The sequence below is a fragment of the Capricornis sumatraensis genome, chromosome 7 (assembly GCF_032405125.1).
Source record: "Capricornis sumatraensis isolate serow.1 chromosome 7, serow.2, whole genome shotgun sequence".
NCBI lineage: Eukaryota > Metazoa > Chordata > Mammalia > Artiodactyla > Bovidae > Capricornis > Capricornis sumatraensis.
In genome coordinates, this window is record NC_091075.1 from 19,198,691 (window position 1) to 19,210,564 (window position 11,874).

General features: G+C 38.4%; 1 protein-coding gene across 2 annotated transcripts in view; it reads left to right on the forward strand.

Annotated features, from left to right (window-relative positions):
- COL25A1 (collagen type XXV alpha 1 chain) overlaps positions 1–10,246 on the forward strand; it is a 491,061-nt gene extending 480,815 nt beyond the window's left edge. Inside the window, exons 31-34 of one of the 2 annotated variants that reach the window (XM_068975169.1) lie at positions 2,101–2,154; positions 7,735–7,788; positions 9,193–9,219; positions 10,175–10,246. In XM_068975169.1, the coding sequence (XP_068831270.1) occupies positions 2,101–2,154; positions 7,735–7,788; positions 9,193–9,219; positions 10,175–10,246 (207 nt within the window). The remainder of the gene's footprint in view (positions 1–2,100; positions 2,155–7,734; positions 7,789–9,192; positions 9,220–10,174) is intronic. The other variant, XM_068975168.1, reaches the window with a different exon arrangement.
- The last annotated feature ends 1,628 nt before the right edge of the window (positions 10,247–11,874 follow it).

Consider the following 11,874-nt stretch of genomic DNA (forward strand, 5'->3'; position numbering starts at 1 on the left):
ACATGTTTTGTGGCTATGAATTTTATGCTTTAGGACAAACTCCCATCACACGATGAGGAGTGCATGGGACTGGAGCGGAAGGAGAAGGTGGACAAAGAGAGTGACAAAAAAAGGGAGAAGCAGAGGGAGCATGGGTGGCAGGCCTGTTTGAGACACAGCCTACACTCCAGAACATCTTCTGAAGCCTGGGTTCAGGTCCGGATAACGTGCAACACGGGAAGAATGATCAGTCTGATTGATTTCATTGTCTCAGAATCCCAGACAGATTTTTTCATAACCAATGGACACATCCTGCAATTCCATGAGAGAGGCCCTCTGAAGGAATCAAAATCATGTGAAATCATTTTAACTTGCTTTCCTTTTCTATGTTCATGTCTATATTAGAAATGTAACTTCTTCCCTGGAACTAACTTTCAGATCTCCGTGCATCGAAATGATCCATCTGTCTTCTGTCATTTTGTCTCTTTTCCATGGTTCTTCAGAGCTCCCTCTCTTAAAGTTCAGCTTCAGGTCTTCAATATTTAGAAGTTTTCTGAAGATGACCTTGGAGTTCAGGCAGTAAGAAAGAGATCAATCGTGATGATAATCCAGCAACACTAGAATGAGTTTAAAACCCTGAATTATGTCACAAGGCTCTAATATTGTAAACAAGAAGAGTGAAAGAGAAATAGGAATACTGTTTAAAAAATTGTGCTGGAATAGTTCCTATGTTTGTAAATGTCATAACAAATTCATTACAAATCTAAGCATAGTCTTCCTGAAAATGAACAAATATATCTGAGGTCCTTGCTAGATATTTTAAAATAATTTTATTTATTTTATTTTTATTTTTGGCTGTGCTGGGTCTTTGTTGCTGCCCAGGCTTTTCTCTAGTTGCAGAGAGTGAGGGCTGCTCTCCAGTTGCAGAGCTGTCTTCTGGTTGCAGTGGCTTGTCTTGCTGCCGAGCACAGGCTCCAGGGTGCGTGGGCTTCAGTCGTTGCGGCACACGGGCTCGGTAGTTACGGCTCGTGGCCTCTGGAGCGCAGGCTCAGTAGTTCTGGTGCAAGCGCTTAGTTGCTTCGCGGCACGTGGGATCTTCCCAACCGAGGGATTGAACCCATGTCTCCTGCGTTGGCAGGCGAAATCTTTACCACTGAGCCACCAGGGAAGCCCCTTGCTACATTTTTAAGCATCAAAAGGAATTCCAAACTCCTCAATTTATTTACTTATATTTTATTTTATATTTTTGCCACACCCCATGGCTGCAGGATCACTGACGTTTCCTTACTAGGCCTCGAACCAATGCCCCCTGCAACGGAAGAGCAAAGTCCTGACCCCTGGACCACCTGGGAATTCCCAAGCTCTTCAATTCTAGAAACCTGTTTGTTTCAGGACGTTATTATTTTCACTGGACCTCAGTGTTCCTTTGTTCATTCAAATATCGCCTAGTCTGCCACAAAAATCCTAATCCTGAATCAGAAGGCCAGAGGACAGTTATACCATTATATCACCTGGCTGCCTGGTTTATGCCTTGCAAGCCCACAGACCTGAGCCACTGCAGCAGAACCCAGGAGAGGAATTCCTTCCTTCTAAGCCCCCTGCTCCTTCCAACAGAGCTGAAGAAAGGTTGAACAGTTAAAACATTGTTCTCATTTATTTAAAATTTTTTTACTTGTATAACTGTTTGAGCCTCTTCAGCAGCTGAAAACAAGACTTCAGAGCATTCGTGGCCAAGAAGAGTGGGGGGGTAACTGTGGAGCCAGAGAATGGATGTGAAGAAGAGGTGATGTGAAGCAAGAACAATTACATTTTTCTTCAAATGGTTTTAGGGGCAAAGTGAAGATGTTCCATTTAGCCAGGGAGGAAATAGATAATTAAAGTTGATGCACAGTTTTGTGTGTGTGCCTTTCACTGAAATATGCAGTTATATAAATCATTCATTTTGCATGAGTTTTTTGAAAACTACTGGCCTGAAAGAATCAAGAATAAAGCAGTTTGAAAGGAGATATGTTGCTTACTTTCTAAGGCATTATTCACCCAGGAAAAGTCCAGGATAAATTATAACTGCATTTCTTACAACCCTTGGGATATGTCTCATATCTTAATTTTATCTTTTTTTAGGGTACAGATGGCCCTATGGGACCCCATGGCCCTGCAGGTCCCAAAGGAGAAAGAGTAAGTCACTCCTGAGGTTATAGAGCTGTGGCCTAAAGAAAACACAAAGTGTGGCTTTTCCTCTTTAGCTGATCTGCCTTGTTCATTTCCCAGAAGAAATAAAAACCATCTAATAGTAAACGGAGACAGATACCATATTAAGTTCTACTCAAAGTCTTCAGACAGGGAGAATGACAGAGTATTAGAATATGACTGCTTTAATAAAAAAATATTTAAAAAAGCAAAAACAATGCATGTATTTTCATAGCTAAAATAAATAGCTCAGACCATTGCTTCTTAACCCATAAGGAAGATATTTTCATTTGGCCCTTATCCAGAAAGTTGAAGTCAATAGGGCTAAAATTTCTGGGACTATATAATCGGCTTGATAATCTTTTATATAAAGCTCTTGTATTCATTCAGAATAAGTTATAACCTTTTTTTTAAGGGAAATTACAAAACCTATGTATTCTCTGCACAGTTACACATGCTTCTTTTATTTTAAGCAAAAGAATAGCCTTTCTTTAATCATAAGGAAATAATTTTAGTGCTTTATAAAACAAAAACCTTTTACAACCTCTCTATATCTTTGGTGGGGGAAAAGACATTCAGAGTAGAAGATAAATATCTGACACAAAAAAGAAATGTACTAAAGCATCAGCAGCTGGTTATCTTTCTGGAACTTCTCTCCCTTTTTTTTTCCTGTTTTTCTCTCTCTTTTTCTTTTCCTCACCTTGGAAAACGTAGAAGGTTTTTTTGCGTCTGAGTAGAACTGTGTAATCAATTTCCCCACCATCCAGGATGGATGTAAAAAAAGTATCCTAATTGTGAGGTCTTCAAAATGTTGGGATGATTTACTGTACATGTTTGTGGTCTTTTAAAAGTAGATAAGAGTTTCATCAGTCTGGGATAATTTGCTTTAAAACAGACAGCCATGTAGAGATTTCTTTGGCATACATTCCAATCCCATAATATCATGTCCTATAAAGTGAAATCACTTAGTAAGTATTTATCACATTACAATATACAAAACACAGTGTACTCTAGTGTGAAATGGAAATGCTCTCCTCCCATTTGTGAAGTCTGTTTTGCTAATTGTTCTAGAGAATTGCATAATACTATTATAATTGTTTCATGATCCTATAACCTTTTATTAATACACTGTGTATATTTACTCAGTACAGTAAAGGAATCAGCTATATTCTATGATTTAAAAGAGTTTATAATCTAATTATAGAGGAAAAAATTATCTGCAAGCAATAACTTGATAATGATGCCAAAATGAATACAAATAGTGCAGACGGTGGATTCAGCGATGAGGAAAGCTGGTGTTACTCAAGAATGCTTCTAGAAAGAAGGGACTCCTAAAGGAAGAAATCATATGAACCCGATTATCACTGTCTTATTCCTAAGATCAAACCAACAACTTATGAATATCATCTTACTTAGAAATATTTAAAAGCCAAGAGTCTCACACTGCTGATGCATTCAAGCATTGTATCAAGAGATTCAGCATGTGGACTAAAAATGGAGCACCAAATCTCAAGTAGTCTGTTGGCAGAAGGCCCTGGGACTCAAGAGGGCTTACCGTTTGGTAAATCAGCTGTTACTTCCGAGAGCTCTGCAGTGTCACAAGAGTATCAGGTCTCAGCGCTGGGGCGGAATGCACCAGGAGAGCAAATGAAATGACTAAGAATTTGTGCAGGCATAGTTTAAGTCAAATGGTGTGCAGTGTAAAGTGTTATGCTTATATTTACTCGGCGTGTTAACTATCTTAACTGGATTAGATAGCAGTACTCTCCAAGTGTCCCTCACCCTAAGTGCTAAACTAGAGTGTGATTCTCAAAGTTAATTGGTTGAGGTGCCATCTGGACTCTGTTGGAAAAGTTTCAAATTTTAAAGAGGCAGGAATCAAGAAAGGGGGCCATTCTAGATTAATCCCTCAGTGTAGACAGGCAAATTAAAAATCCTGAATGAAACAAGACCAGCCTAAAAAAAACTAGGTGTTTGATGGACTGTATTATTTGAGAATCATCAAATACATGACTAGCAGTATTAGTATGCGTGATTAGTAGTATTAGTATGCATGACTAGCAGTATGAGTACACGTGACTAGCAGTGTTAGTACACATGACTAGCAGTCTTAGTGTACAGCTCCTCAAAGCACCTGATGGTCCTGCCTTCAGCTGATTTCTTCATCTTGGCCTTTTAACTACTTAGAAACTCTGTAGTTTTAGAGGTTCAGCAGTCTTTTGGAATGAATTAATCCAGGAAAAGAAGTGGCACATTCAAAGCCATGTGTTAATATTTCATTCCTAAGAGTTTTCAAACGAGGACCATTAGGATGATTTTGGTTCTAAGTGACTGAATCCCACCTCAAAATGGCTTTAAACAGTAAAGAAATTGATACTTTTATGTAGCAAAATATTCAAAGGAGGAAGTCTAGTCTTTGCTTCTGTGCCCTTTCCATGAGCTGGCTTTGCCTTTTGACCACAAGCAAGCTGGTTACACTGGTTCCAGACTTACCCTCTGGAGAGGAATCAGCAGAGAACAAACATAGGGACCCTCTTCTCCTTTATCTTCCTTAGCATCAAGGAAACCTCTGCCCAAGCTTCCCAGTGACTTCCCCTGACACCTCATTGACCAGAATTGGGTCATATGTCCATTTATGAAACAGTCACTGGTGAGGGGGATGCAATTGTCATTATTAGCTTAAAGTAATTATTTGGGATGGGCAGTTCTATAAACAGAGTTTTCCATAGACAAATGCTTCATGACAGCTTAATTCAAATCAGTCACAGTGTATTAATTTTAAAAACAATAAAGCTGAGGTATTTAATCAGAGGAGGAAGGAGAGACTAGGTATATCTTAATAATCTATGGATATTTCAGACTAGATCTACTCTAATCCATTGAGTTTTTTCAAGTTAGACAGGCTCCAAGTTATGTGAATTCTCCTTCTAAATCCCCACCTCCCACCTCATACACACACACACACACACACACACACATCATCACAGCACCACTACCTTGTAAAAAAATCATAAATAACACTGCCAGATGGCAGCACTTATTTTGAATAAGTACTCTTTGGGTTGCCAAGCCTTATTAAAAACAAGACCTTTAACTGTACAATAACAATGATAGTTACTATTTATGGACATATTATTTGGCAAAATATATTTCATATTTTATAATATTTAATCTTTAGAAAAATTATTGCAGAATATGTATTCTTCTGATTTTACAGCCAATGAAACAGACACAGAAAGGTTAAGAAAGCTACTTAAGGCCCACACGACCAGTAAGTGCCAGAACTGGCATTCAAATTTAAATCTGTTTCATTTCAAAGCCTGGCTACTTTACTGAATGCAACTCCTGTTCTTTCAGTAATAAACATGAAGTAATAATCAGTAAAAGTTCAATAAGATTTTATTGTATTTATTCCCAGTAATCTCCTGATACTATATGTGCCTCTAAGTGACAGTGTTAATTAGCACCAACAACTCCTAAATTTAAAGAAGATTGTTAACAGTGAGTTGAAATTTGCCCCCATGGGAATCTAGAGAGTAGAGAAACACAGAATAATCCTGGAATCTGTATGCACAGTTATCAGCTGAACTTGTCATTTCACCCTTGAAAAACATTTAGCACCTTTAAACTTCCTCAAGGGTGGTGAGAAAAGAAGGTAACATTTTCTGTTTGGCCCTCATATAAACATCGCCATTCCTCCTGAAGTTTTCATACTAGACATGGACAGTCAAACTTTGGAGATGGCAGCAGAAGAAAATACTACTTGAAATGCAGAACACTTATTTCTTTATTATCACAATTATATCATATTCCTGGGACCACCTCCAGTTTTTTATAAGTGTTCAGATTATTGTCTAAGCCAAGGCAAACTATTCTCCTTCAATAGGTACATGGAGAGAGCGATGAAGGCGGTAAATTCCTACATTATCAAGCATTGAAGAGAGGGCATAAAGGTTTTTAAACCTTCTTTTTCATAAAGGAAGCAAAACGTGCACGACTGTATTGATTTGACTTGATTCATTAATTCTACAAATATTTACTGATGTGCCAGACACTGTTTAAGCTGTAGGCATGCAGTAGGGAACAAAGCCAGGATCCAGATACCATGATGTGCATATTCTAAGGAGGGACTCAGCAGAGAATAGACAATTTATAACATGAGTATGTCTCCCGGTATATGAGCACTCTCAAGTAAAATACAACTCAACTTAAGTAGGATGGAGGGGAGGGGAGCAAAGGAGGAAAGGCTTGCTGAAGAGGAGACATTTGGTAGGAGAAAAAAAAAATTTTTATCCTTACATTTTTGAAAGAGTAGTAACTTAAAATAATTAGTAATGAATAAACATTTCAGACTGGTTTCAAATAGGAAAAGGAGTACGTCAAGGCTGTATATTGTCACCCTGCTTATTTAACTTCTATGCAGAGTACATCATGAGAAACGCTGGACTGGAAGAAACACAAGCTGGAATCAAGATTCCCAGGAGAAATATCAATAACCTCAGATATGCAGATGACACCACCCTTATGGCAGAAAGTGAAGAGGAACTCAAAAGCCTCTTGATGAAAGTGAAAGTGGAGAGTGAAAAAGTTGGCTTAAAGCTCAACATTCAGAAAATGAAGATCATGGCATCTGGTCCCATCACTTCATGGGAAATAGATGGGGAAACAGTGGAAACAGTGTCAGACTTTATTTTGGGGGGCTTCAAAATCACTGCAGATGGTGACTGCAGCCATGAAATTAAAAGACGCTTACTCCTTGGAAGGAAAGTTATGAGCAACCTAGATAGCATATTGAAAAGCAGAGACATTACTTTGCTGACTAAGGTCCATCTAGTCATGGCTATGGTTTTTCCTGTGGTCATGTATGGATGTGAGAGTTGGACTGTGAAGAAGGCTGAGCACCGAAATTGATGCTTTTGAACTGTGGTGTTGGAGAAGACTCTTGAGAATCCCTTGGACTGCAAGGAGATCCAGCCAGTCCATTCTGAAGATCAGCCCTGGGATTTCTTTGGAAGGAATGATGCTAAAGCTGAAACTCCAGTACTTTGGCCACCTCATGCAAAGAGTTGACTTACTGGAAAAGACTCTGATGCTGGGAGGGATTGGGGGCAGGAGGAGAAGGGGACAACAGAGGATGAGATGGCTGGATGGCATCACTGACTCGATGGACGTGAGTCTGAGTGAACTCTGGGAGATGGTGATGGACAGTGAGGCCTGACATGCTGCAATTCATGGGGTCGCAAAGAATCAGACATGACTGAGCGACTGAACTGAACTGAAACATTTCACATGAATGCCAAAGAAACCCAAGCACAGCACACTAGATAGGCAAGTCCTTTTGCACAGTTGGACAGTGTCAGTCTGACCTACAGCCCTTTCAAAGGTGATTCTGTAAAATGCACTAAGATTTTCGTTTGCTGTATCACTGGCAGCAACTCTGGAAGAGTCTGCCTTTTTAGAATTTTGATAGAATGATGCTTCAAATAGAGGCTTTAGACACAAAGCATTAGAGAAATTGTATGAATATAGACGTTTGTGTATGATTGGAACTCTCACCTTTTATTATAGGGTGAAAAAGGAGCTACAGGAGAGCCGGGACCCCGAGGGCCGTATGGTCTGCCCGTGAGTTCTGTGTCTCGCGATGTTTCCCGCATGCAGAAGCCATCTGTTATTGGCGCAGTTAACTCTTCCCTCATGGGCAGACTAATCCCATTAGAGGAGCAAAGAGCAACCCACTAATTCTCTTCAACACCAGTGTAACCGTGTGTTTCACAGATAGGTCATATTTGTGCCATGTTCTCACACTCAGGTACACTCATCCACGTGCTTCACAAGACTGAGAGGATCAGAGGTTGTCCATGAGATGGACAGGGCTAAGCTGAAAGCAGGATTTGGGGCCATTTGACTGGACCCATAATTGGCCCTTCCTTGGGAGGTCATTGTACCAGAAGTAGGTGTGGAAGCTTTATTTAAAACAACTCTCTTCAGACTTTATCCATTCTCATAGATAACTTACAAAAACTGTTCTTGCTAATAAAAGTTATTTCTAAATTGATATTTACAACAATTTTGCTGTTTCTGACCTTTCTAAATCACTGTGATGACAAGTGATCTTCAGAACAGAGAATGTTGATAGTGTTCTATCTTCTGAAAATTCTCAATTACCCCCACTTCAAATTGAGGGCCTGGGGTCTGCTTTAGAATATTCTTTTTAGGAAAATTGTGAATGATGCAATGGGGTGAGACAGGACTTCAGTAGAAGCACATACTTACATCTCAAGGTTTTTAACCACTGTGTAGCTTCCACATACCTTGCACATTCTAGTTTTTATAAACTGAAATAAAAGCGTCAGCCATGATTATTTGAGTGCTAAAAGAGATGACGATTTTGAAATAGATTTCAAAATCTAATTGATGGAATCAAGCATCTTCTCAGCAACTTTTGGGTGGATCTATTGTGTGACCCTGGTCATTGCCCAGAAAATCTACTCCACACGGGTGAATGGATAGGGGACCATTCATCTACAAACAGTTTTTAAATTGTGAGCTTCACACCCTCAATATTTATAGACAAGGTGCACATCTAGACAAATTAAAGCTGTATTTAACAAACAGTTTTCATATTCTTTGCTCACTTATAATTTATTAAGCTGTCAAGGTAAAGTAGTTTTGATTTGCATATTCTGTTAGTGCTTGTGTGTTTTTAAATCAACTAAACAGTATTTTTGCTTTTGACTTACTCCTAGATAAATAACTTGGATACCAAAAATTAAACTTCAGCAAAATATCACACTATTTAACCTGATACATAATAAAACATGTTCATGACCCTTAATTGCAACATTAACAATCAGTTCACTTGATTTAGCGAAAGAAATTTGCATTACTAATTAATAGAGGATTTTTTCACTTTTCTGAATTTGTTGTTTTAATACTAGTGTTGCGTGTCCGGGCAGCCTTAAATAGAACAATAACCTATTCATGAAACTTAGGAACACTAATGTAGCTACTATGGTTCTTTGGCAGGGGAAAGATGGAGAGCCTGGTCTTGATGTAAGTAAAACATACAATAAACATCTCCCCATTATAATAGATGCTGATGGTCTCCATCGTCAATCACAGCAAGAATAGTTCTAATTTTCTTCTGTGCACATAGTTACGCATAAGCATATATTGCTTTGCATGTGGACAGCAATATGAAACTTATGACTAGTGTCTGCATGAGATAGCCATGGAGGCAAAGACCATAATTATTTTGGTATAAAATTAATAACTGACAGTTGATATTCTCCAAAATACTTTCCCAAATGAGAGACACTCAACATCTGTGGCTGAACCACTTATTTTAAAATATGCATAAAATTGAAACGTCTTTTACATGCTACCCTTAGGGAAATGATATGTTTATTTTTAAAGCTGTTATACAGTATTTTTCTTTTTAGCATTCAAGTCCCTATATATCTTATAGTAACATAATTCTCTAAAAATAATGTTAAAGTCAATCCCCCTTAAAGTGTTTACTGCTCGTCCTGTATTATGTGAACAACAGCAGTAGCAAAAGTGATAGTAGTAATTGTGTATCAGGCACCTGTTGTGTACAGACATCATTCTGGTACTTTATATATGTCTTCAAGTTTAATGCTCACATTGGCAGTTGTGTAGTAAATATTAACCTCATTTTATGGTCAAAGGACTAAAATACTGAAGTGAGTGATTTGCCCACAGCCACACAAATCCAAGAACTTGCCAGGATTCGAACTAGGGTCCTAATATTCTTTCCACTGTGTATTTCTTTGGAGAAGCAGCAAGAAACCCTTTGTTTATAGATACTTCAGATGTTAGGAAACTGTTATTTCCAAGTACTACTTTACCCATCTAAGTTTTGAGATTTGGGGCCATGCCATGTTTCTTTATACTTGTGTTCAGAAACATTAAATCTTGTTTCTTTTAGTATGGTTTTGCCACAGGTACATCAATAGATCTTTTTGGTTTGCTTTTTATCCTGTAGGGTTTCCCTGGTCCACGAGGCGAGAAGGGTGACCTGGGAGAAAAGGGGGAAAAGGTGACCTCTCCAACCTAGCATGTGCCTGTTTGATTTTTCTGCTTCTGTCTGCTTTGCTGTTCAAGCTGTGTGATTCTCTCATACATCTCATCTTTCTCCATCCTGTGCTCCAAAAACACAGATGTCTGATCTAATAAACCAGGTCTTCACAGAGAAATAAAGAAGGCTACAATGAAAGAAATAAGGGCACTGTTAGTGTAGAAGAAAAGAATTATAATCCCCAGAAAACCAGGCTACAATTTTTTGGACTACCTGACACCAATTAGTTGAAAGACGGAAGTTTCCAGGAGGTGTCGAAAATGAGAGGGGCAGGCATTTATTACATTAATAATATTAAATAGCACAAATCTACAACAGTCTTCTGGCAGAGCTCACCTAAGCCTATAAAGCCAGCACCTCATTTATCTCCACAACATTCCCGGTAGAGACAGGATATGTCCTGTATCTTGATTTTTTAAATTGGAAAATGGATGACAAGCATTGTTTCTGAGACCAGTACACAGGGACCAGGACTTATTGCCTTCAAACACTGCAGACATTTTAAATGAAGATATTAGAGTATTTTATGAGATTGGTTTCTAGGTTCTATCTCAAGATAGATAAGGAGCCAATATCAGGCAAAATGGTTTTATGTCTGGAAACAAAGTTTGGATTATGGCTATTTTAAACCACTTTTTGTTCTTTGAGGAATAGTTATACATACATATATATATGACACAGATGAACAAGAGGGGAAAAAAAAAGAAACCTCTATAGAATAATGAAAATCTTAAAGTGGCTGAAATTGTACTTTCACAGTTCAAATTTAAACCAATTCTCTTTCTCAGATTGGGCTTCCCAGGTGGCTCAGTGGTAAAGAATCAGCCTTCCAGTATTGGCAGGAGATGCAGGAGACACAGGTTCGATCCCTGGGTCAGGAAGATCCCCTGGAGGAGGAAATGGCAACTCACTCCAGTATTCTTGCCTGGAAAATACCCTGGACAGGGGAGCCTGTCAGGCTACAGTCCATGGGGTCGCAAAGAGTAGGACATGACTGAATGAACACACACACACACAGTTCTCAGATTGATTTATGCTCTACTTAATACACTATTTTCAAAACCCTATAAATTCTCTTTAACAGTGAAGTTCATAGATGTTAAAAAGCAAGGCCAAATGAGAGTTGCCCCAAAAAGGATATTAAGCCTTCTGTGTATTCTTTGGGCTTTAAACAATACTGAGCTTCCCACTACTAGAAAAGCACGTGTGAGTGGTTATATAAAACATCACCATCATCATTGTCAATATCATCACATTTATTGATGTGTTTTTTTGTTTTTCCTAGAGCTTTACATATGAGAGTCTTTTAATCTTCATAAGAACCCCCTAAGGCTGGTGTTATCATTGTCCCCATTTCATAGGCAAGGAAACTGAGGCATAAAAAAGTTCTTTTATTCTGAACTGTAAATTGTAACTATAAAATATACATGTTTTGAGGTAAAAGCTTTGGGCCCAAGGTGTGTGTGTGTGTGTGCCTTCAAGATTATAGGCATTTATTTTATACTTACCTAATAGATTGTATGAGTCTAAAACTTCATCCACTCAAAATAATGTTAGCAATATGAAGATACTCATTCTAATGATCTTTTAAACAAAGAAGAAATTAC